This window comes from Hibiscus syriacus, unplaced genomic scaffold (assembly GCF_006381635.1).
Source record: "Hibiscus syriacus cultivar Baekdansim isolate YM2019G1 unplaced genomic scaffold, ASM638163v2 tig00112368_pilon, whole genome shotgun sequence".
NCBI lineage: Eukaryota > Viridiplantae > Streptophyta > Magnoliopsida > Malvales > Malvaceae > Hibiscus > Hibiscus syriacus.
Window position 1 is genome coordinate 14,036 of NW_024063315.1, and position 26,088 is coordinate 40,123.

The 26,088-nt window shown below is 36.8% G+C and overlaps 2 protein-coding genes and 1 pseudogene across 2 annotated transcripts; all 3 read right to left on the reverse strand.

Annotated features, from left to right (window-relative positions):
- Positions 1 to 13,424: 13,424 nt before the first annotated feature.
- Positions 13,425 to 17,251, reverse strand: LOC120178690 (shaggy-related protein kinase alpha-like). Its single transcript, XM_039184482.1, has 13 exons — positions 17,144 to 17,251; positions 16,079 to 16,239; positions 15,829 to 15,921; positions 15,651 to 15,710; positions 15,280 to 15,552; positions 15,117 to 15,191; positions 14,912 to 14,968; positions 14,678 to 14,818; positions 14,527 to 14,577; positions 14,047 to 14,142; positions 13,869 to 13,952; positions 13,633 to 13,735; positions 13,425 to 13,530 (listed from the first exon to the last, which is right to left on the reverse strand). Exons 2-13 carry the CDS (start codon positions 16,187 to 16,189, stop codon positions 13,448 to 13,450), a joined length of 1,227 nt encoding a protein of 408 aa, XP_039040413.1. The 5' UTR covers positions 16,190 to 16,239; positions 17,144 to 17,251; the 3' UTR covers positions 13,425 to 13,447.
- Positions 17,252 to 18,031: 780 nt separating this feature from the next.
- Positions 18,032 to 20,049, reverse strand: LOC120178683. The gene is made up of 3 exons (XM_039184478.1): positions 19,263 to 20,049; positions 18,471 to 18,544; positions 18,032 to 18,052 (listed from the first exon to the last, which is right to left on the reverse strand). Exons 1-3 carry the CDS (start codon positions 20,047 to 20,049, stop codon positions 18,032 to 18,034), a joined length of 882 nt encoding a protein of 293 aa, XP_039040409.1.
- Positions 20,050 to 20,922: 873 nt separating this feature from the next.
- LOC120178689 lies at positions 20,923 to 25,106 on the reverse strand (annotated as a pseudogene).
- Positions 25,107 to 26,088: the final 982 nt, after the last annotated feature.

Here is a 26,088-nt window from a genome sequence, read left to right on the forward strand (position 1 = left end):
TTCCGCGGTCCAATTGTTCAACACGAAGCCCGGCGGTGCAGGATAAATGCCCATAGCTCTCATTTCCTCAAACTCACCATCAATTATAACATTAATGCCTAAATATCCCAAGGCATTCTCAACCATCACCTCGGTGTTCCTTGAATCCCCTTGAAACATATGTCCCCCAGACATGAAAATGCTGCTCAACGGCGGGAAGATCATGGGTTCCCAGCTAAGGTCTTCACCAGCCAATCTGGCTTTTCTGATTTCTTGGCCCTTCTTAATTCCCCTCAACTTATCCCTCGGAGTTGGCTGATACCCCAAACCAAATCGATCTCTTTTAGTAACAGGGCATATTGGATTCATCGGTCCTTGCAACTGTCGACCTAACCCCTTTCCAACTTTCGCTCCTCTTCCAAGAGTCAATTTGAGCCCCATCTTGGTACAGTTTGACAATCGAGGCTTTGGTATCTTCTTGCCTTCGGCCACAAACGTAGCATTGACAAACTCCAACGATCTGAAAGAACACTCGACGGCTTGCTCATCAACTTCAATATACGGAGCAGTAGTAGAAACAGAAGCAATAATGTCCTCTTCAGCATGAATACATACCAACCTTCCATCAATCACAAATTTTAGTCTCTGGTGCAATGTGGACGAAACTGCACCGGCCTGATGAATCCAAGGCCTTCCCAACAAACAATTGTACGTAGGCATAATGTCCATTACGAGAAATTCCACTTCATAAGTTGCTGGACCAATATTCAGAGGAACATCAATCTTGCCCAACACTTCTCTTTTAGTCCCATCGAAAGCTCGAACCACACTTTGACAGGTTCTCATAAGTGTATTATCTAATGAAAGCTTCTTTAGAGTCACTAAGGGCATCACATTAAAAGCTGAACCATTATCAACCGAGACCCGGGACAACACATGCCCTTTACATTTAACTGTAATGTGCAAAGCCTTCTGACTACCCATCATCCCAGAAGGGATTTCATCATCAGAAAAAGATAAAAATTATCAGCTTGTACATTGGAAACTAACCGGTCCAACTTTTCAATGGGCAACTCTTTCGGAACAAAAGTCTGATTCAAAACCTTTAACAGAGCATTCCTATGGGCCTCTGAACTCAAAAGTAATGATAAAACAGAAATACGGGCAGGCAACTTGTGTAACTATTTCACAACACTGTATTCACTATGCTTCAGAAACTTCAAAAATTCTACAGCTTCACTCTCGGTTACTGGTTCATTGACAACATGCTTATCTTCTTCTATCTGCACATCAACCTTTTTCCCCTTATCAACTGCAACCTTCTTCTCAGACTCTTTAGGTGGATTAAGAGAATAACACCTACCGCTTCTAGTAAAGCGTCCCACCTCATCTACTTCCTCATTCTCTTTTGTTACATCTCCCATCTGGCAATCATATCTCTAAGGCACTTGTTTATTATCCCGATATGGGAATGGAGATGGAGGTGTAATAACCACTTTCGGGGCTACCTTCTCAGCAACTCGATTTTTGGGAGTAATAATTAGGGGACAACTAGCATTGTATACCCCTTTAGACGATCATTCTGAAGTGCAAATTTTCGCTTCCTCTTCTTCAGCAATCTCTCTAAAGAACTCAATTTCTTTACTGTCCATCATGTCTTGTACCAAAGATAGGAAGTCAGGACATTGCTAAATATTGTGTCCTTCACTGTTATGATACTGACACACCCCTCCACTGTTAAACTGTTCACCCATCAAACTGGGCTTCAACAATCCTACCTTGACCATTTGGCACCATACCCAACTCATGGGTGATACCACCTCACTAACATTCCTTACAATTCTCTTTCCTTTCTCTTCAGTAATCGCATTAACTCCTGCCCCTGTATAGCTTGGCAACGGATTATGAGCTATATTTGGCTTCTCACTGTCACCAAAGTTGATGACATTCCTCGTTCTCAAAGCTTGGACAACCTTCTTAAAAGCAGTACAATTCTCAATGGAATGCCCAGGGTTCCCTGTATGGTACTCACACTGAGCACTAGCATCATACCATTTGGGAAAAGGAGGTTGCATTGGTGTCACGTGATACGGCGAAACCACATGTCGATCATACAAAATCTGAAACAATTCCTTATAAGTCATCGGAATTGGATCAAATTGAGGCCTCTCTCTCCTCTGGTCCCTTGCCCCTTGCCTATTATCATTTTGTGTTGACGACCTGCTCCTTGAGGACGGGAAACAGTGATGTTATTAGAATCGTACTGCCTCACATTACTGACTTCGCTTTCCTTTCTCCTCGTTGGTGACCTCTTACTAGACTCTCCTCCTTCGAGCTTTCCACTCTTAATCGCCATTTCAATCATTTCTCCTGCTGTAACCACATCAGCAAAACTTCGATAAGGATTACCGATAAGATGCGAGAAAAAAGGAGCCTTTAAGGTGTTGACAAAAAGCATATTTGTTTCCTCCTCTTCCAATGGCGGGTGGACTTGCTCTGCTACATCTCTCCATCTTTGAGCATATTGTCTAAAACTCTCGTTAGACTTCTTTTCCATTCCTTGCAACATCATCCTGTTGGGCCTAACATCTTTCACATGTTTGTATTGCTCAAGAAAGGACTTAGCCAAGTCTTTCCACGATTTAATATTAGCTCTACTCAGCTGGTTATACCACCGGATTGCCGAGCCAGTTAAGCTTTCCTGAAAGCAGTGTATCAACAATTGATCGTCCCCTATGTATCCGGTCATCTTCCTACAAAACATTGTGATATGTGCAGAGGGGCACCTGGTACCATCAAACTTTTCAAAGTCAGGAACTTTAAACTTTGGAGGCAAGACCAGATCAGGAACTAGACTTAACTCCTTTGCGTCGAATCCATAGACACTGGTATCTTCCTTCATGGCTCTGACCTCTCTTTCTAACTGCTTCCATTTCTCTTCCAACAGATTGTTTTGGTCTTTCTTGGCTTCTTCATCAAGGTCCGGAACTTGATGATATTGATGTTCTTCCTGATACGAACTAGATCCAGGCTGTACGTTAACAGAAGCACCGACTGGATTAATGTGCACCTTCCCGACATGAACAGGGGTCACTTGAACATTCTGAGATTGTTCTGGGGTTAACCCTGGATGATGAAGTGGGTCTTCAGTTACACCTTCTGGCATAGGGCTTTTCCCATGTTCTGGATTTCTTCCTTCCAACATACTCGTAAACTTAGCAAACATCTCCTTTTGTGCATTCATCATATCTTCTTGCATTTTTTTGATATTATCTTGTAACTCTAACTGAGCCTTCTCAATTTGGGCAAGTTTGTCTTCCATAACTTTCTTCCTGGTTCTGTAGGTATGCTTGGGATTTTCCAGTATTACTCTGTCACAGAGTCATTTTGTTATCGCTGATATTTTATTAATGAATATGAAATATATGATTATGAATGAATAAAATGCGATGCAAAAATTTAAATGTATTAAAAATGCATATGCAAAATGCAGGGTGTTGATCCTGGAACGACTCCTTAGAACAACTCTTTATATTAGAACGACGTTCAATTACAAAGTTGAAACATATCACAAATAAATATGCACCATCTCTCCTATTTCTTGTACGTGTGCTAGTAACTCTACAATCTTCTGGTTTTCTTCAGCCTCAGGATCCAGTTCTTCAGTCACATCAGCAACTTCCTCGGATAAAATGACCAAATATTGAGCTATTCCCCGCGCGTGTTCTAGGTAACAAGCAATAAAGTCCTCTCTTTGCTTGACTCTCGCCTGAGCTCGCTCCCATCGAAAACGCCACTGTATATCCCCCTCATAGGGAACTATCGATAGCTCACTTGCTTGCCTCTGAAACTCTTGAACCATGGCTTCAAGCTCGCTCACTTGTCTCTTCAAACTTTCAACCTCCCCAATGCTCGAGCTACCTTCCCCGCTTCGGTATCGTTGTAATACGGTCTTTAAACTTGAAATTTCCTCCTTCAACTTTTCATTCTGGGCTTGACTCTTTTGTAACCGCTGCTCTAAAGAATCCTTTTCTTTCGATAAAATCTTCACTTGGTGCCTGCTTTGCTTAAGCTCTTCTTGACTCTCTCCGGTTACTCTTTTGAGGCTCGTCACCTCTTGCCTCAATTCGACAGACTTACTCGAGCTATAACCTGCCTGAGCATTTACCATTCGCTGATAAGTTGACCGAAGATCGTCAAAGTCTAGCCGAAGTTATTTCTCTACTTTTTCAATTCGATCTGCTCTACTCTTCTGAATGTCAATCTCTAATCTCTTTTGATACACTTCATCTTCTAGCTTCTGTAAAGTCATTCTCCATTGTCTCCGTTCTGCTTCGAAATCACGCTTGGCTAACTCTAATGAAGATGGCACCACTCTTAACTGTTCCTCCACCGGCTGAATATTTTCAGGATTCACTATTGGGATGTTGTCATTTACTCGACCACTTCTCCACTGCTCGTACTCTTGAGATAACTCGATATCATAGGTGAACAAATTCACGTGACGAGTTTGCTTCCAAGCCTCAGCAACCCCTTTAACTTTACCCTTATACTGATCTCCTTTGAATGCAAAATCCGACCCTACCAAGTCCCACGTGGCTGGAATGAACTGCCTCGATCCATACTGTCTGGAAACTAGTAGCGGTGCATACCCAACAGAACCCCATATACCTGGCAAAGGAACCCAATCTCGCTCTCCACAACGGTAAAGTATATCCGAAGAGGTATTCCACGAAGCTCGCCACAAAATATCTCCATCTCTGATATCCTTGAAGATGACCATCCATTTATCTTCGGTAAAACCCCCAGGCCACTCTTTAGAAAGAAAATCCTTCAAAGGTGAGAAACCGTCTAGAAATACTCGTCCTGGTGCCCTTTCAACATGTTTGAAATGACTCAGAATCCACACTAGCAGCAAAGGCGCACATCCTATAAAGCGTCATTCTCCCTCGCGCCTACAAGAACTCAAAGACCTGAACGTTTCAGCTAGAATAGCTGGAACAGGATCCACGCGCTTGTCTAATCTTTCAAACAAGTCAACGACTGATACGTCTACATATCCTAGCACCTTTGGAAAAATAACGAGCCCATAAATCCCTAAAGCAAACAAGTCAATCTTCTTTCTCTTATCAGGATGATGAGCAATTACTTCTTTCAAAGCAGACCAAGAAATGCACTCACTGTCTCCTTTCTTCTTGATGTTTCTAACTACCCAATCTTCACTCATCCCGGTCATCAATAATAATTTCTTCTTAAACGAAGGAGTGACTGGAAGCTTGGTATATACTCTATCCATCTGGGACCTCGGACAACAGACCAAAGCTTGATACTCCTCTATTGTTGGTGTCAGATCTACTCTACCAAATGTGAAACAGCTATAAGCCGGGTTCCAGAACTGTGCCAATGCTCTAAACATATTTCGGTCAATAGTAACATCCAGAAGATAAGGAATATCGCCGTACAACTGATAAAACATCTCCTTATCGGCTACTGTCCATCTTCCCCATATCTCCTTTAGCTCACTTAGATCATTCTGACGCACGTTGATGTGAGTATAACCAAATAACTCCGACACGTATCCAGGCATCACGCTGTCCCCATTGGTCAGTTGGGACTGTTCCGACCACCTCAAAACATCTACATTGTCTTCAACCTCTTTCTGAGCCGTTCGTTCCATATTACTGGCCTTCTATATGGACATCGATCCCAAATCAACACCATGTAATGGACAATGCAATGCAAAACAGAAAAGAAACAAGGCAAAAACAACAAAAGATCGGTTAGTAAACATGAAACAATTAATTCAGGATAATAATTTGTTCAAAAATCCTACCCACATATGTTGACTACCCCATCATGCTTTATCAGATCCTACCCAATATGATATCTACCCCCATGCTTTGTTATCCACAAAAAGAAATCCTAACCTCATGATATCTAATTCGCATGCTTATTCAGAAAATAAACCTAACCGCATGATATCTAGTTCGCATGCTTGTTCGAAAAATAAACCTAATCGCATGATATCTAGTTCGCAAGCATTTATTCAAAAAATGAAAATAAATGACTCAAAAAAGCTTTTCCTTGTGTACCCTCCTCACGGGATTCTTAAGATTCGGGTTTGGTTCAACCTAAGTTCAGGCTCTACGTTCACTATATGCTGGGTTAGGTTCTAAAGTAATAGGTTCTCGAATTGTCCTTGTCGGTGCCCCATTGGGCTGCCGAACCCTCAATCCTGGCCCATCACAGGCTTTAGGGGATCGAGTTCAATTTCGAGGGAACACACCTCCTTATGTCCATGCGGAGGTGATTGCCATCACGAGGACCATAAGGCGTGAGCTCCAGGAGCGATCCACTATCCCATGCGGAAGTGAAAATCACACGAGGGCATAGTTTCTCACTCCTACTTAAATAGGACGGAGCGGGGTTTTAGCTCATGTTATGATAATGCATCTGTGCAGTGTGTGAGGAAAAGCGAAAAAAACACACAATAAAAAATACTCAAAAATCAATTCTCAATTCACAAATAATCTGAAACCATTAGCAAACAAATCAGTACAACTATTTAATTGTTAATCGAAAAAAAAATCAAAATACAAACAAAACTTATTAAAAACCAAACAACTGATCAAAAATCAAATTAAAACGAATTTGTAATTTTCAATTGCAAAGACAATTAATTAATCGACTATCGGCTTGACTCTCTTAAAAAAAGTCCCCAGCAGAGTCACCAAGCTGTCGAAACGATTTTTTTCTTAAAGGTGAAAAAAGGTGAGATTTTGAAAACCACATTAATTTTTAATTTATCTCTTTCAATTGATTTTTAATTTAAAAACAAATGTGATTGAAAAACCTTTCGTTTCGAAAAAAATTCGGATTTCCTTTATGATCGAAAAAATACAGTTCAAAGAGTCGTCACCAATCTTTGATTAGGGTGTGATTGGGCACCAAAAAATGTTTGTTATTTTAAATAAAAATTAATTTTAATTAAAACAACAAATTAGGGTCTGCGTTACCAAAATCCAAGTTCGGGAGTCGGTTACGTGCGGGGAAGGATTAGCACCCCCACAATGCCCTAAATCGGTACCTAGCCGATTAATTAACGTCTTTGCAATGAACTTTACAAATTCAAATTTAATTTAATTTTTGATCTCATAAACAAAGATGTAAATTTAAAAACATTCAAAAGCACTCAAATAAATTAAATTAAAATTACCGAGTCGTTTTAGAAAGATAAAGAATGTTCGATTATTTACAAATATCGAGACCAGATCTTAAAGATATAACAACCTTTTCTCGATATATTTAAATAAACGAACATTTCTTTTTCTCTCGTTCCCAAATTTTAGGTGACGAATCAATTTTTTTGTTTCACTTTCGGGATACACTTTTATTTTAAAATCATTAAAAGCGAACCTCAAATCAGTTATGACTGCCCACTTCAACAATTTTAAATTAAATGGGTATTACCCTTAGTCCGATTATGTAATAGGTCGAGTTATACGCGTGAGGCTATCATGCAAATTATGCAAAATAATGTCATGTAAAAATTACAAATATCATACAATGTGACATGCAAAAATTATATACATATGTTTTAATTAAAAATCATAAATTATGCATATTGACATACTATGTACAAATGTGACTTAAATATAAAAATAAAAACATGACATGCTAAACTACAATTTTAAAAAAAATGTATATATATATATATTATACATTAAAGTAATGACTAAATCTGAACACATGTAAAATTAAACATACTAATTTAAAACTAAAACAAAGACTTAAAGAAAAGCAAGCATAAATATCATGGACTTAAACCTAATTTAACCAAAAACTTTACTATAACTTAACTAAAAAAAACTTAGTGATTTGTTGAAACCAAAGTGCACAGACGCCTCACTCTCTCTCCATTATCCCCTCTTCTCTCTCGCTAAACCCACACAACTTGAACTTTAATGGTTGCCTCCCAACGCTACTGCCTCACTCATTTTTTAATGGCCATGGATCAAACCAAATAAAAAAACAAACCCCTCTTATAATTTATATTCTTCCTCAACTCCCATCTCTCGAAACTCTCTCCCTCACTATCTACCCTTCGAAGCTCACACAATAATACCCACTATCTACTCCGACAAAACCAACAATAATGTTTCCGACGAATAAGGTAAATGGACTAAAACCCTTTTCCTATTTGCATTCAACCCTTAAACGAATTGATTTCAAAATATTTACTGATTTTATTCTGTTTTTAGGAACCTATTTATTCTTTTTCCTTCGAATGTAGCACCGAAAATGACCCCAAACCTCTAAGGTAAATGACTGTTATTTCTATATATTTTAACTTGATTTTGACTCAAAGCATATGCATGTACAAGCAAATTACAAAAACAATTGAAAATGGAAACATAGAAATAAGTAAGCAAATTACAAAAACAATTGAGAATGGAAACATAGAAATAAGTACCCCTTTTTGATTTTGTGTATTACTCTGATTCAATGACAAGAGAGATCCTTTGCTTCCTTTGATCCTCGAATATGGGAAATAACCTTTTACAAGTACTGTTCTTTTCCTTTTTTCTGTGTTTTTCGTCCCCTTTTTTTTGTCTATGGCCCCCCGTAGTTGATATCCCTCTCTTTTTTAAATCCCATTAAAACTGATGATGGGTGATTATTTCTTAAAAACTAAAACTGCTAAAAATCGACCCTCAAACTGCTATCTTCTTGTGCATATATCTGTTGTCCATTGGGCTTGAATGGGGCCTGTACCGACCTAGACTCGGATAAAACCGAGCATCTACAAAACCCATTAAAATTTTACTTGAAAAACTGAGTTTGATGCTGCGGGGTTGTTCAAGATCTTGGAAAACTCGGGTACAACGAAAGCTGCCGGTGACAAAAGACCTCCATGGCGGAAGTGATTGGTGTGAGTGTCGAGCTTGATGGATACCGAACAAATCCATGAAAGCTAGCTTGCCCTCTTGAATTGAACAAAAGAAAGAAAGAAAATGGAACATATTTAAATATCATGGCTGAGCAGAAATTTGATTACAGAGTGAATAAGGAAAAAGAGAGGTGTTACAGAAAGGAAGGGTTTGACGGTGTGTTTGATACGGGGGAAGGGGAAAGAAGGGTATTTTTGTCATATTATATAATTTTATGTTCTAATTGATTTTTATTTATTTATATAAAATAAATTAAAATTAACTGGTGACATGGCATTTTTTGATTGGTCAACGAGATTTTTTTTAATGAAATTAACGTTTTGGAGTAAAAGAAGTAACGATTTATAGTTGAGGAGATAAAAATATCACAAAAAAATACTTTAAATGATAACTCGGTACGAGTAGCTTAGTTCAGGGACAATAGGACATTTAAGCCATATCTTTATTTTCCCTGTTAAAATTTATTTTCTCAAACTTTTTCTTTGTTACATTCTATTTATTTATTATAATCACTTTTTAAATAAAAAAAATAACTTAAAACGAAAACAAAAAATACCAGGAAAAACATAAATATATTATTTATTGTCACTATTAATACTATTATTGTTGTTATCATAAACAATGATGAAAGAAAGTTTTCAAATTCAATATACACAAAAAGATCATGAAAATAAATTGTTTTCATTACCTCAAAAATTAATATTAATTTAGATTTTAAATATCGACTCATAATAATAAAAAATTACTGAGAGAAACATTACAAATTATTTAAAGTAAAAATTAATAGAGATTATATTTTGTGTATATTTATGTATTTGATCTAATAGTTATAAAATATTGATAAATACTAAGTAAAATAATTTATTGATTGGGAACTATAAAAATATTGATCAATACTAAGTAAAGCCCAATCTAATGATTATTCTATCAAATTATAACACATGGAGTGTATCTAATATATATCAAATATAAAATATATTAATTTATTGAAGAAAAATAAAATCCAAAGGGCTGATTGCATCAGAGGTGTTAATGGTATCGGTCGGTTAATCGTATCGTTTAACTTAAAGGGTCAGTTAATCGTTACAACGATTATTAATCTTTTTTAATTGTAATCTAACCATTAAAAAATTATTAACTAAAGGTTAACCTATTACATTTTTTTTCAATAATGTGAAAATTTTAAAGTTTTATAAAATTTATGATGATAAAAAAATATACATTTATAAAAATCTTATTTATTTATATATTCATTTTATTTTTATAGAAATATATATATTAAGATGTATTTTTTTTTTGCAGTTTAAAAACTCAAGTACATATTTCATATTCACTTTTTCATTTAAGTATTAATGTATATACATTGTAAATTCATTAAAAAAGTTGAGAGACCCAGAAAAAGATAACTTTAGGTAAATATTTATTTGTGAATTCAACATTAATTTGTAGAGTGTATATATATTATAAAAGGCTTAATATCAAAATAAGTGTCTAAATTATATCGTATTTTATGAATAGGTGTCTAAAGTATTTTTTTTAACTTATCACGGTGCCTAACATTATAAACATTACTATTTTAGGTGCTCGGGCAGTCAACAGTGTTAGTTTTCCACGTTAAGTGATATGTGTCACAATTTTGATAATTTTAAAAGTTTTATTTAAAATTTAAAAAAAAAAATTGAATTATATATTATTTTAAAAAGAAAACATAAAAAATTGAAATAACCCCAAAACTTTGAAAACCTTCAATTCAACCTCTAACCCCACGTCACACGTCGCCCTTTGCTGTTGACGAAGCTTCACCTGACCCCACCTCACCTCGGCGACCAAAACTTCTATGAAATCGTGGCCGATCGAAGCAAATCGATGTTTTGTACCCCGTCAACCCTACGATGAATATTGCAATCTCAAGAGATTCCAACGACCAATTGGCGGCAACTACGGCGGGTTATAACTAGGAGGATGACATAGACTATATTGGCGACAGTGGTCATGGCCGGAAAGGGCGGCGAAAATGGATTAAGGTTAGGATTTGGGAATTTTAGGGATTTTGGGTTTTTTTTATAATTTAAGAGAATTTTTTTTATAAATATAATAACATTAAATATTTTTTAAAAAATATTTTTCAAAATACCAGATTGTGATACGTGTCACTTAAAGGAAGAAATTAATGCCGTTGACGGCTCGGGCATCTAAATGGTAACGATGAGTACCAAGATGAGTCAAACAATACTTTAGGTAGCTATTCGTGAAAAGTGGTTTAATTTCAACACTTATTTAATATTAAACTTATTATAAATGGATTAAAAAGGTTCTAGAGACTTAAAAAATGTAACAACCTATAAAAGATGAACATATTTATTTGTGATAGAATCATAGATACAGTCCAACAGGAGAGGCAGTGGATGTAATAACCAAAGGTCTTATCCTCATGATCTGTTGAAAGGCTCGTACTTGTTCAAGTTTCAGTCACTAATTCACAACCTCCCATGGCAATGGTGGTGGTGGCGCAGTCGACAAAGCAGCCTCCCATGGCCATATCCCTCCTCTCTTCCTCCCTCTCCCACTTCAATGGCACTAAACTCTGCCATCCAGGTCTCTCTTATCACATTTTTCTCTACTCAGAAAATGGTTCCTTGGGCGGCTTAAACTTGAATGAATAAGGATGTGTTCGTTTGTTATTTTTTAAGATGATTATGTTCATGTTCGGTATGTGTTTGTTTAAATTTTTAATGTTGTGTTCGTGTGTATTTGTTTATTTATTAATGTGTTCGGTTCGTGTATTGTTGGCAAACATATTTTGTTTAGATAAATTGCGTGTTTAGCATTTAAATTATCAATTTTGGTCCATTTTAGTATCTAAACTTTTATTTTTTTCAAAATCATACATGAAGTTTAGTTTTTATTTCATTTTAGTACCCGCCGTTTAAATTTTAAAACATTAGTTTTTATTTCATTTTAGTACATCATTCAAAATTTAACATTAATGTTTGAAAATTTGAAAATTTAGCGGCCCAAAATTGATAGCCTAGGTATTAAACGCATTAAGTTTTTAACGGCTAAATACTAAAATAAAACAAAAATAAAACTTAGGTATGACTTTGAAAAAATTGAAAATTTAGGTACTAAAATGGACTAAAGCTGATAGTTTAGGTACTAACTGTGTAGTTTATCCTATTTGTTTATATATTCATCTCTCATGAATATATTGGTGAAATTACCTACTAGTTCTTAAATTCCTTAAGTTTCACGGTATGAACTCAGAAGTTCACTAATATTTAAAATGTAAAAAAATAAAATGAAAATAAGAACCAAGTAAACAAGTTTGTTAGTGAATATAAACGAACCGAGCACACATGTGTTCGTGTCTATTCATTTATTAAATGAACGTAAAATTTTTTCTCATACTCTTTTATTTAACTTAATAAATAAACATAAATGAACTTGATACAAATGGTTCACGAACAATTCATATTCGTTTAGACCCCTAAACTTGAGCACTTTCACCTTGTTGCAGTACAAAAAGAAAGGTGTATCAGCCAAAGGGCGCATTGCATGTTGCAGCATCCGGCACCAAGAAGATCCTTATAATGGGGGCACCCGCTTCATTGGTGTGTTTTTGTCTAGACTCCTAGTGAAAGAGGGTCATCAGGTCCTCATTTGCATCTAAATCAATGTAAAATTTATGCATTGAAACAGTGTCGGTTCCACGCTGGAATTGAAACCCGGATTTTCTTCGAGTAATAACTTATTTTATTGATTGTGTCCACTCTAAAATTGGAAGCTGATTACGGTTCGTGATCCTTTGGCACGTCACTTCGTTCACTAGAGGTAAAGCACCGGTTACACAACAATTGTCTGGTGAATCAGACAGTGACTACTCTGATTTTAAGTCCAAGGTATGATGATGCCTTGAAAAAGTTTGATAATTTTGCTTGGTGATAATCTTGAAAAAGTTTGATTATGACCGTGAGAATCTTCTCACCATTTGAAATTCTAGAATCGAATCTAGAATCGAATTGTATCATATCACAGTCAACAAGTTAATGTTCAATTTTAAATACCGCCCATCTTTTTTTACGAAAAGAGACGAGTTTAAAACACAATAAATAGTCGATGACTATTTTATAACTTTAATAGTCGAGAGATTTAATAAAACAATATCTTATAGTTGGACCATTTGTATATTTTACCCAAACATATATATGATCGTAACAAATGAACATGCAAATAAACACTGATCTTTCCTTCTCTAGGTTGAAATCACATACAAGAAAAACATATGAGAGTAGACATAAGTTTGGTCTCCATCTACCATGGATGTTACAATATGCAGAAACATATAAAAGTGGGGGAAGATTATGTCTAATTGTCTTCTGTTTTTACATAAAACAAAGCTGGTAAAACTCAACAACATAACATGCATGCATGCATGCAACAACAAATACACATACATCATCATGGCTTACATAAAGGTAATACACTTTTGCTAGTTGGGTTATATTTCTGCATCAAAATCACAATCCAAGTGATGGACACTGCTTTCTTGCATGCTCCGGAACCAATTTCACCAATATCTCCGTCGGAACGCCCTTCAGTTCTGGTGGTAGGCACGAGACCAGTAATAATCGATCATACATCTTAACGATACAGAAAAGCCCTCATTTTAAAGAAAATGTTTTTTCCCGACTATGTCACTTACCGTGAGGTTTGAAGTTAAACAATGGCGGAAGGAGCCGACCGTTTGGTAAGCGGGCATTTGGATCGCGCAACTCGTCGAAGAAAGGATGGATCAAGGCATCAAGCTGCAACGTGAGCATCGCAGTAAACCAAAAGATTATAAGTAGTGATCTTAGAACTTCTATCATCGATAAAAGTCGCAGGCCAATTGAAGGGAATACGTTGAAGCATAATAAAATGAAGAATTTATATACTTACAGCGGAACACCGGAGATTAGGAGAGTATTGGAGTAATCTTGACACCAAATCAACAGCTTCAGGAGGCATGCGCTTATGGAATATCTAGTACACGAAGTTAATAAAAATAATTATAATAATTGCTTGACAAGGTTGAATAAAAGACCGTTTTTCACACCCTTTCTTCGATCCTTAATACCTTATGCCATGGATGAGCCTTAATCTGAGGGAATTTGAACTCTGTATAATTAGGGTTCATGCACTTAATTTCCTCTCGTGTTGGGGTGCCCAAGACCTAGAAAATAATCGCATAATTATCATATTTAAAGAGATATGGTCAATTTGACATTGGAAATGACTAAAGCAGCAATAACTACATCAAACAGAACACATACAATGGAGAAGTAATAGAACCAAGGTTATTAGCCAAGTACACATCCACAAGGCACACAGGTATTTCATGACATTTTTGTTAACAAAGGCTCTTTTAGAAACAATGATAAATATGTCCATTTTGCATGGTAATGAATCGATTATCTCGTGAAGAATATAAGCTCCCTCTCATTGAAACATTCCACAATGACATTATTGTAATAATACTGACATATGCATACGCATACACACACATACACATTGCGCTAACTACTCACACAGAGATTTAAGTACGAGATCTAAATACCTTAATAATCTCAACGAGTTGGTCAACCCCACTCTCACCCGGAAATAAAGGCTGATATAAATAGAAAATAATATATATTAACATGGAACACCAAGCTTAATTTAAGGTAAAAATAACAATCATATAAACCTCATATGCACAAGTTTCCTACCTGTCCAAGTAACATTTCAGCAAGGACACATCCAGTGGACCAGATATCAATAGCTGTAGTGTACTCGGTTGCTCCAAATATTAGCTCAGGTGCTCTGTAATACCTTGAGCAGATGTAGGATATGTTTGGTTCACCTTTCACCTACCAAGATAAGAAAATATAAAACAGTAAGAACTAAGCAAAACTCAAAGATCCATAAACAAATTAGTAAATATAATAGACGTTATAACCTACCAAGACTTTCGCACTTCCAAAATCACATAGTTTAACTTGATGAGTATGTGGATTTACCTGTAAGGAGGAAAGTGCAAGACATCAAGATCAAGATGGAAAAATAGGACGACTGACTTGACAAGTTCATTCACCTTGCAGGTAAGGGGTACTACTAAAATCAACAAACAAGGACGCAAAATGTGAAGGTAGAGTTATTTGAACATACCAAAAGGTTTTGAGGTTTGATGTCCCGATGACACACACCAATGCTGCAATGGATGTAAGACAAAGCCCTAAATATCTACCAAACATCGACCTTTATTAGCATCTAAGATGATTCAAGTTAAAAGGACACAAGAGAAACCAAAATTTTAAACACTGACATGTACCTGGTATGTATATAGTTTCACATATATCAATGGCATTCTTTGGTTCAACTTGTTATAGTGCTTGATCACACGATGAACAGTCTCGGGTACATACTCAAGTACCAAATTAAGATAAAGTTCATCCTTCTCCGTTGTTGAAAAAAAGCAATGTTTCAAAGCCAAAACATTTGGGTGGTCAAGAAGCCGCATTGTTTGCAGCTCACGGTTCTTATATCTCTTATCTTGAAGAACCTTCTTTATAGCAACAGTTTCACCTGTCTCCAAGCACTTTGCCTTTTTTTACAAAAATAAAAAAATATGTCCATTACTAACCTAAAAATATAGATTAGCAAGCTATACCATCTATCATGAAACAAACAAGTGTTGCTTACCTGGAAAACAACTCCAAAGGATCCATGTCCAACAACACGTTCAGCCATGTAACTTATCGTCTGGAATTTGTAATGTTATATTAGCAGATGACATGTAACGAAAAAAGCGGGGGAAAAAGGATAACTAGCTTGCAAAGTTAACTAGCTGCAATTAAATATCAAAGCCGAAGAAATATACCTGTTTTGGCTGACCATTTCTACCACCAATAGTTGTCACAATTATATGCCCTGTCTCTGTCCCATTACCATCCACAACTGTTGCTTCCATGTCCTAAAAAATTAGAGATGATCCATGAGTAGTAGCTGCATTCCTTTTTTCGGTTTACTAATGAAAGATGGTAGTACTTGGTACTTATTAAATTAAATGATTAGAAAAATGCAAAAGCAGGGAACCGCAATGATAAAGGTTAAAGCAAGAAAATTCTTACTTTGTCATCTCTAATTTTCATGTCATTCATCTCCTCGGGTAACTTCTCGACACCAGCAGCACTAGATTCTCTTACACCAGAAGAAGTAGGCACCATGCCCACGGAAGCCATCTTTAAGACAAAAAGTGTCCTAATTTTGCACCTCACAGCCAACCATTCATCTACATTGCAAAAGGGAAAAAAAATGTTAATAAACTCAACTTGAGAAACAACTAATATGTTAAAAACAATCTCTACCATTAACTACACCATAAGGACTAAAGTTCAACATAATCACAATACCGCCAAAAAAAATCAATTGAACAAAGCCCTTTTATCTATGTAGCAATTCAAGCTTAACAAAACAACCACTCAGCCACTTTCAATCCCAGGAATAATTTTATCAAATACCCATTATTTTAATTTAAAAAAAATAAACTAAAACACTTATGGTCCCATCAAAGCACAAAACTTTTAGCTTATACATACATATACTTATACAATTATACATATATACTATATACAGTGAAAGAAACCTCCATATCTAGCTAAAAAGGGCATTTTAAGATATCATTCAGACAAAAAGGAGCTAATAACACTAAGCACAAAAATAAAATAAAAAAATAAAAAGAATAGAACGTTATGAGAATTTCATCAATTGCAAGCACTTAATTTTCAACTTTTTTTTTGGGAAGGGATTTCATGATATAAATACACAGCTAATGATTACGGATTCATCAAGCAAATTAATGAAGGAAAAAAAAAACCCAGAGGATATCCATAGAAGGAAACCAAATAACAAAACACCCATCTTCAATTAAAGTTCAATGATAATAAAAACACAGATCCTAGAGCTAGAATTGAACCACCACACAAACAAAAAAAATCAGATTTTTTTCGTTGGTTTATAAAAAAACGTGAGGATCCGAATCTGACAGCCACAAACAAGATCGTCCAAGAAATAAGCCGATCCAAAACACAAAAAAAATATTTAAAAAACCCAGAAAGCCATTAATTCTGTAGATAAAAAAGGGGAAACCCAAAAGAAAAAAAAGGTACATTAAGAAGTGAGAGAGGGAGATATACATATGGACTGAGAGAGGAAATACAGGAGAAGAAGAAGCAGACGTGGTTGAGGCGACGCAGCGGTGAAGAAAGAAGAAATTGGTAAAAGGAGGAAGAAGACGGAGAAGGAAATAAATTTTTAATTTTATATTTGTTTTCGGTATTCTGCAAATTGAGATTTGTACAAGAGAGTTCAAGAAATTCGGTGGTTCACATGCTATTTCAGTACTTTTCGTTTTTCCTATTATTATTAATATTTATTTTAGTGTTTTATTTGATCAAATATTTTATTATTTTTTAGTAAAATTATGTAAATAAATTATTGTATTGAGGTTGTCATAGGGTTGACAGAGACACACTGTTGAACAGGAAAGAGGTTTTCAATTTGTTTTTCTTTCCTCTTTTTAATCATTTTTTTATGATTATTGTTATTAATTACTGATATTATAGTTGTAAAACAAATATTAAACGGTTAAGTAAAGTTATTCAATCGTATTAGCTTTTATTTGTATACATCTATATATCTTAAAATTTATATCTCAATCATTTGATAAAAATATTTATATATATATATATATAAATAATTTGATCAACTAATCAAATATGATTACTCTATTCATTAATATATATATTAAATAATAAATCAGTGTTAAATATTGATTCTGTCAATCAAGTTACTTTTAACCATGAAACTTCAAGCTTTAATGGTGAAATAGAATTCATAGTGATGTAACGATGGTAAAAAATATTGTTCTTAAACAATTCAAATTCAAATAGATATATGTGCAAGGATCTATATAGTTTAGCAATAAACCGAGGAAAAACTTCCTCCACGAAACTTCAAGGACAACAAGGGCCCCTGTAAAAGACGAGAGCAGCAAAGATATGGTCCGAGGCTGTTTGAGGATATCAACCATCATCTTCTCGAAACTACCAGACATCATGAAAATTCATGACACTGATTAAAGAACCATATTCAAGTAGCAATCATATATATTCTTCACATTCACATGCATGCATCCATTCGTCCATCCATATATATCACACTAATTTAATGTCACTAATTAACTGAACAACTCAATTATGCATACCTTCCTCGTAATATCCTGGCACATTCATCTTTTTTTTTTATAGAAGTTGGAGGTCTCATTAAAAACTCCCTTCTTATTCGTTCACATACTTAAAGTATGTTAACGAACATTGGAAGGAAGAAAAGAGTACCTCAAATTTTATTGATAATAATACCCGATACAAAAGACACCACGGAATATCCTCTCATGGTGATGAACACCATTACAACAAACACCTTAACCTCATATAACCTCATACAAAGCCACAGTCTAATCACCTTACTTCTAATTACACCACCAACAGTAGGAATAAAATAGCGCAACAGAACATAATGCAAATTAAAAGCAACACCTACAACCATATGAACTAAAACAAAACCACAATTGAAGAAACAAGATCTAATGAGACTCGTCTTCTTCAGGAGCCCAAGAGTTTGGTTTGAATGAAGGCTCTATCTCATGCACCATGACCTTGAAGAAGTTGTCACCAACCTTCAATTCCACCATCGCATCAATTCTCGCATCAGCCTTTGTGAGGACTTGAATTTTTGCCCGATCAAAGGATGATGGAGAATGACAACTTTCGTCGATAGCTAGTAATAAACCCCACTTATCAGCAATGTTCTTGAAAGTATTCCAATTCCATGTGTGAAAAGGAACACCCTCGCAAACTAACCATACTCGACGACACTCCATTACCAAACTCTCTGACCAAGCTTCGACTAAGGAGAACCACTCTGCGAGAATCTTTGATTTATCGTTCTTTACACTTCTCAGTGAAGCATTGTCTTCGAAAATCATTAAAATCGCATTACCAACAGCTCTCATTAAGGTGAAGCCAGTGAGGCCCTTCGCTTGCATTTGTCTAGCGAGATGACCAATTTTGACAAAGTCCTTGCACCACCCGACTAGACAATTGCTCAACACCTGAAGTTTTTCTTCATCTATAACACCTTCAACTTTATAATGATTCATCCTCGAATCATCTTCCATCCCGGACTTGCGAAGAACACCTGTCGAGGACTTTCTCCAATAGGAATGTCGAGGTTTGAATTTAGCGAAAGAAACACCAATTTTGTTGTCGTCGATACGAGAGCCATTCATTTTTGAGATTGCTCTCCTTGCTTCTTCGATTGATGCGAAGCGAATAAAACCAAAGCGAACTCCTTTTGAATTCCTTTTATTTGGAATAAAAACATCAAGTACCCGACCATGAGAGCAAAAAAGAGATCCAAACCTCTCCCAATGAATCTTCTCTGGTAAATTTTCAACAAATAACGTGAAGCATCCAGACTTGTCAACTCTGCACCCCTTTGTGATCGACTCCCTGGATCCCTCGTGTACACCATTTACTGCAGATTTTTCATCGCAACAGACTTCTTTAACTGACACATGAAAACTAGGAGATGCTACAGAAGCTGGAATTGGCAATGAAAGTACTGGAGGAACAGGAAAACCTCCATACTTGTCAAAATCAGAATCTGTAACTACTCTTTTAACAACAAGATTCTTCCTTGCCATCTCGATGTGCAAGAAGGACTTTAACTTAGCGTCAAAAACTATTTTCTGAAGGGCATCCTTGGCAGCAACTGCAAATTTAACAGTTGAGAAGAGTGCGAAACCCTTGGGCTTATCTCCCTTGAAGCTCAAATGTGAATCTTCAAAACCTGGAAGCCATCTCAGAAAATTCTGCAACTCTCTCTCTTTGACATCTTCAGGCAGACCCATAATGAAGATAGTACGAACCTCATCACGATGAGAAAGGTGAGATGACAGAGAATGCGCAGCTGCAGAGGGTGAAGGAACTTGAACCGGAGGTCTCATCTTGAGAGAAGGTAAGATTCCAGCACTTGGCATGATGACTGACTGTTGAAATAAAACACCTAGAGACTTGACAAACTGTCTGAATGCAGATTTAAACGAAAAAATCAGAGAAGTAAAATGCTAGGTAAGATATGCCTCCAAACGTGAAAACCCAGAGCCAATAACTACGATCTGGAAAAATAAGTTTTTCTCAAGAAGATCCGTTGACCAGCAGTGATTATTCACAGTAGAGAACTTGGGTTTTTGTCACGAGCATCCGACGAGTACAGTGGAACGATTAAAACGAAACTCGGGAAACTGGTGGTGGAAAAGAACGGCGAAGAAAGGCAAGTAGATTTGCTCCGATTGAAAAGGAATCTAACAAAAATAACCAGGAAAAAGGAAACGTTGTGGGTAGACGAATATCCTTGAGAAAAACGGCGTCAAAAGGATGTCGGAGTGCGGCGGTGGACGGTGGTCGGAAGACGGCGAACGGTGGTTGGAGGACGGCGGACGATGGTCGGAGGACGGCGGACGACAAGCGACTGAAGGTGGAAGACTAATGATGGATGACGGTAGTGAGGGCTGTATAAACGACACCCATATTTTCTCTCTCCCTTGGAAATTTGAAATTTGAAAACGCCTGGTTAGAGAGAAGTTGGAGCTTCTCTCACTTCAGATGGATATAGTAATGTATCCACAGAGAACATTCATCTTATAAATTTAAGCAATAGAAACAGCAGTTACACCTAGCTACCACATTTAGTAACATAATTCAGAATATGGTTCGTCTTCAAGATTCAGATAAACTGTTAAAACCAATAACCAGGGACATCATTAAACCAAAAACAAAGCCATTCCAAATGGTGCGTCTCTTAGAATAAGTGGTAAATGCAGTCCCATAAAGAGTGGAATATGAACACGAAATAACAAATAACGGTTACTCCCATTAACTGATGCCACCAATTTACAGTCCAACATTTATCCTCTAGACAATCCAACTGGAACATGATCCTAGTAGTATAAAAACTAACACGGTACGACACTTGTATGTTAGACAACTACATTCTTCTAAAATACCAGCTGCTGCTGCTACTAAATCATGTCTAAACATTAAGAACTAACCAGAAAATTGATAGGAATAACAACACATCTATCGTAGCTTGGAACGTTTGGGAATTGAACTACTAGGAGGGGCTCGGGATTTCCCAAAAGCCTTCATTTTCCTTCTCCTCCTATCTTCCTCGCTGTCAGATCCGTTCCCCTTCTCCCTGTCTGCATTGCTTGCTTCCCTCTCCAACTCCTCCCATGTCTTTCCCTTCTCTTCTTCAGAGACTTCCTCGGATTCTTCTTCCTCTTCATCCTCGGACTCGACCAATGATGCACTATCAGAGTCGTCATTCTCTGACTCAGATTCAGGCTCCGCATCAGATGGCTCATAACCCTGATCTGATTCCTCTTCATCATCGGAATCAGAATCACTAGCTTCCAAGTTCAAAAATTCCCAACCCCCATTTTCAATGAAGCTCTGTGGATCATCAGTGATTGTCTTCAGAATCTGCCGCCAGTTCAGATTCAGCCTGCTCTCGTAGTACTTGATGTCTGTTGTATCAAGCCATTCCTTGATGCCATCAAGTGCAGTTGAAGGGATGGAATCAATCCTGAGTACATCTTTCTTGAAGTCCTTAAAGACAATAGCCATGTCAAAATTTTTCTGCCCAAGGCCAACTCTTTCCAGGTTAACAATCTCAATCTCACTTAAGGTGACCACAAGGAAAGGATTCTCTACCAGCTCAACCAAACAGCTTGAGGTTGGCACAATGAAAGCTGAGGCCTTGTATGGGACCCCATGGAAGCCAAGTTCTCTAAGAGGCTGATCAAACTCGAGATCAAGACCATTAAACTGAGACTGCCCCCAGAGATCATTAACTCGATTCACAAAACTCTGGAAATCCATGTTGATCTTATTCTTCCTATCCCTCTCCCTTTGCTCTTCTTGAATTTCGTCTGGGTCATAAGCGGACCTCTTAGCCCCTCCCAATGTCTGGACTACATCCATAACCTCAACGTAAAATTGTACATCCTTGGTTTTTTTGTTTCCTACCATTATGTGGTTGTGCAGATGAAAGTGAAGGAGAGTGATCATCTCTTTCTCAGCAGGCTGGAAGAATGCATGCTTTATGTTTCCAAACATGATGTCCACACGCTCGTCAGCTCTAGTGGTAGAATACCGGAAACCGTTAGCATGGGCTTCAAGTGTTCCTGGAATCTTTCTCCCACGACCACCAAAAACAGGACGTATCCAAAGGTCAGGCAACCGTATAGGCTTGAACCTGTTCCCTGCAAGTTGAAGTTTTTCTTGAGTAACCAAGGTAGCTCTCTCAGCTTTCTCAGATTCCCTGGCCACAACATGCCGACGAAGTGTTTTAATCTGTTGTACCACTTCACTTATGTGCCTTGGATCCTTGGAGCGAAATGAGACTTCTTTTAGATATATCGCCCCTTGATTCTTTAGAGAGTTTGAATCATGAGGGCTAAAAGGAGTCCCTGGAACATTAAATATAATCCGGACAAAGCAATTCCGATTGGTATCCTGCTGGCTGGAAACCGTCCTTATAGTAGCCACATGGAAAGGTACCATACTACCATAAATTGGCAAGAGCACAGCCTCTTTCTTTTGGTCAACTTGAATCATAAAATCTCTATAAGGGGCAGGTCGTTCACATTCTTATAGGCTATCAAATCAGTTGAAGCCTTTGCAGCTGAACGGTTGTCGCCATTCCCAGGTCCACCTGCAAGCCGCCTAGCTATTTCTTCATTCTTTTGACGAGCAAGTTCTGCTTGGTGCTGCCTCCGCAACTCCTCCTTAGTGGTCTCATGATTATCTGACCTAAGCACTGTCTTAGACATAAAGGGCTTAACGCCATTTGTTTCAGCCTTCACAGACATTTCTTCCTCCTCATCTTCATTGAAAGAGTAAGCCACATCCTTAGCCGCCTTGGAACATTTGCCCGTCACCACTTCAGTATTTTGTTCACCAACAATAACTGTATCCGCAAGTAAGAGAGAGAAATTACTGCTCTTTGGTTTCTTACTCTCACACTGCAAGTTCTGAAAACCAAGTGACACATTGAAGACCATTCCTGCTTTGACCAAGCGGTCATTCTTCCCATTGAGATTAAGCCCCGACTCACGAAACTCAAGACCAATTCCTGTTCCAGCAGATTTTGTTAGATTGGGAATCCAGTCAGGAGCCTCTTTCTCAACAATTGAGAATGCAGCTTGATACGCAGCACTAAACTTTCTCCCAGGCTTCAAAGCACCAATTGCAGCTTCATGGGCTTTAAGAAGAACCCCATATGCCTTGTTCTGAACTGGAGAGGCATCTATCAAGATAGTTCTGGCAAGATTTGAGCAATAACTGTTATAGCGAGCTCCAACTGCACATAAGATAACACTGGCAGAATCATAGTACAGGTTCTCGTTATTGCTTGCAGCAATAGGTCTGAGATCAAACTCGCCCCCACTTTGAAATATGGGAGGATAACAAATATCAACATTCTCCGGCTTAAGCTTTACTTTGGCTAGCTGTGGATTCACTATAGCTTTCTCGGCTTCATCCATCAAGGCAGCATGAGTAATTTTCTTCTCCTCATCAATTACACTTTCAAGCTTTGGAATCACAATATTATTCATCACGTTGTAACTTAAATAAGCAGCTTTCTTTACATTCATCACCTCCTCTTTGTCTTTCACAGCAAATAGCTCAGATAAACCATTAGTTACATCCTTAAGCTGAAAGCCAGAACTTTTTAGTTGTTGAACCCAAGTCTCTAAAAGCTTTCCTTCAGGAGCTTCTCGAGCTATGTAACCAAAAATAGGAGAATCATTTTCAGATCCCTTGCATTGTACCCTGACGGACTTAAATATATCATTCATCAATGAAACTCCATCATCACTCTTTGCCTTCACATGCATCACAACATCAGCCCCCACAGCCTCCTTCGCAGAATTCTTCACAACTTCAAGAAGAGAAGCTTTCTTCTGGCTACACAAGAAATGAATCTGCTTCTTTGTGAAAACAATTATAGTCTCAGGGAACTCATAACCTAGCAACCAAATGTCTAGTGCTGATGATTTCAGATATCGTAAATCTTCTGAAGGTGGTGGTGTAGCTACTGCAAAAACATAAGAAGAGCCCCAGAGTTCGGCATTGTGTTCATTCCAGTGTGAATACATAGCCTTCAAACGTTTGCTGAAATTGTCCAGATTAATAGAGTAAGTAATTCCTGATCCAGGAGCCGTCCCATTTGGACGCTGGCCATTTGCACCCCGATGATCAGTCATTTAGGAGCTATTCTGCATAAGAAAGTAGGATCAATTAAAATAACCAATATATAAAATGTGGCGGAAAAAATAAGGGAATTTCTCAACTAATATTTGAAAAGCAATTTCAACTGAGGATTAGGTTAGCTTTCTAGGAAGCTTAAACCACTTGAGAAACTACAAAAAAGCCACACACACAAAAATGCAATATCCCAACATGCCACAGTCCTCATGAAAAAGGATTCATCAAACTCAAATCAAAACCCAGGAATTTAAAGTTCGAACAAGTTCAAGTTTCGCAAATCAATACTAGAAAACACATAAAAACCCAGCATTATATCTCGAAAACGCCGATGGAATCCGTCTAACACTTCAACTTCCAATCAAACGAAACTCAAATTCAAACGTAAATTAGGGTTCGCTTAGACCAAATACTAAAAAAAGCACCGAAACAAAAGGAATACGGCGAGAAAAACTCATGTTTCCTCACCCTGCAAACAATTTCCTCAAATTCCCAGTCTAGAATCCCGTCATCGTGGGCGAATTAGGCTTATTGCCTCCCGCGGCGGCCGCACACTAACTTGGAGCACGAGGAATTAGGATTAGGGTTTCGAATAGAGCAGCAAACAGAAACAGAATCCAAAATTCGAGGCTTATAACAAATCAATTAGCCCAAAAAGGGGAGAAACGAAGTTTGGGGGGGGCGAAGAAATTCAAGGAAATTAGGGGATTTTCTTTTCCCTTCAATTTTGGGAATCGAAGATTTTAAGAGAAACAAAGAAAAATCTGAGCAATGGGAATTGCAAGAGGAAAAATACATATATAAATGGCGGGTAAGGCAATTGTTTTCTATTAGATTATCTTTTATAGGATCAATTACGAGTTTAGTATTTAAATTATTAATTTTGATCCGCTTTAGTATTTTAGTTTTCAATTTTTCAAAACCGTGCCAAAAATTTAGTCTGTGTTTCGTTTTAATACCCACCGTTAAAAATTTTAGTTTTTGTTTCATTTTAGTACTAGTTCAAAATTTAACTTTAAGTTTTGAAAAAAATGAAAGTTTAGGTACTAAAATGAATCAAAACTAAACGCGTTAAGTTTTTAATGATGGGTAAATGAAATGAAAATTAAGTGTTAGGTTTTTTCTGAAAAAGTCGAAAGTTTAGGTATTTAAACGGAAAACATTTATAGATTAGACACTAGATACATAGTTTTCCCTTTATTATGTACGTCCACCGATTTACAGTATTCGGTCTGAAGTTTGACGGCCCAAATTAGCTGGGGTAAACTACATATTTTACCACTCAACTTTATTTTCAATCTTACTTTGGTCACTAAAGTTTAATTTTTTTATTTTCTCATTAATTTTTTTATTTACTCCTATTTTGATTACTCATGTGTTAAACCATAAATCGAATTGTGACATGGTAACCACGTGGAGTCCATGTAATATTTATTTTGTTCTTTCTTTTTATTATTTATTTTATTTTCTTCCTCAAACGATAAAAGTTTTACAAAGTCATTTATGTGTCACGTCGGTACTGCAATTAACATTCGTTTATGTCTTTTTCGATCACTGAAGATATCGATAAGATCATCTCATTATCTCTTATCACTTTTTCAGTTTAGATATGACGTGAATCTCTTTTCGACTTATAAAACTTAACCCTAAAATCAAAACTTGTAAAACTCCATACCACAACTAATCTATAATACCTATATTTGATTAGCGTAAAATCAAGATGTACACCTCACATCCTCCTCATC

Coding starts and splice junctions, on each gene's coding strand:
- LOC120178690 (XM_039184482.1), bottom strand. CDS start 16,189: ATGGCTTCCGTGGGCATGGTGCCTACTTCTTCTGGTGTAAGAGAATCT. Junction 15,553..15,650: donor CCTTTGGAGTTGTTTTCCAG/GTAAGCAACACT, acceptor TTGTAAAAAAAG/GCAAAGTGCTTGGAGACAGG. Junction 14,969..15,116: donor TCAAACCTCAAAACCTTTTG/GTATGTTCAAAT, acceptor TCCTCCTTACAG/GTAAATCCACATACTCATCA.
- LOC120178683 (XM_039184478.1), bottom strand. CDS start 20,049: ATGCCAAGTGCTGGAATCTTACCTTCTCTCAAGATGAGACCTCCGGTT. Junction 18,545..19,262: donor TATCGACGACAACAAAATTG/GTGTTTCTTTCG, acceptor ATATGGTTGTAG/GTGTTGCTTTTAATTTGCAT. Junction 18,053..18,470: donor GTGGTGTAATTAGAAGTAAG/GTGATTAGACTG, acceptor GATGTCTGGTAG/TTTCGAGAAGATGATGGTTG.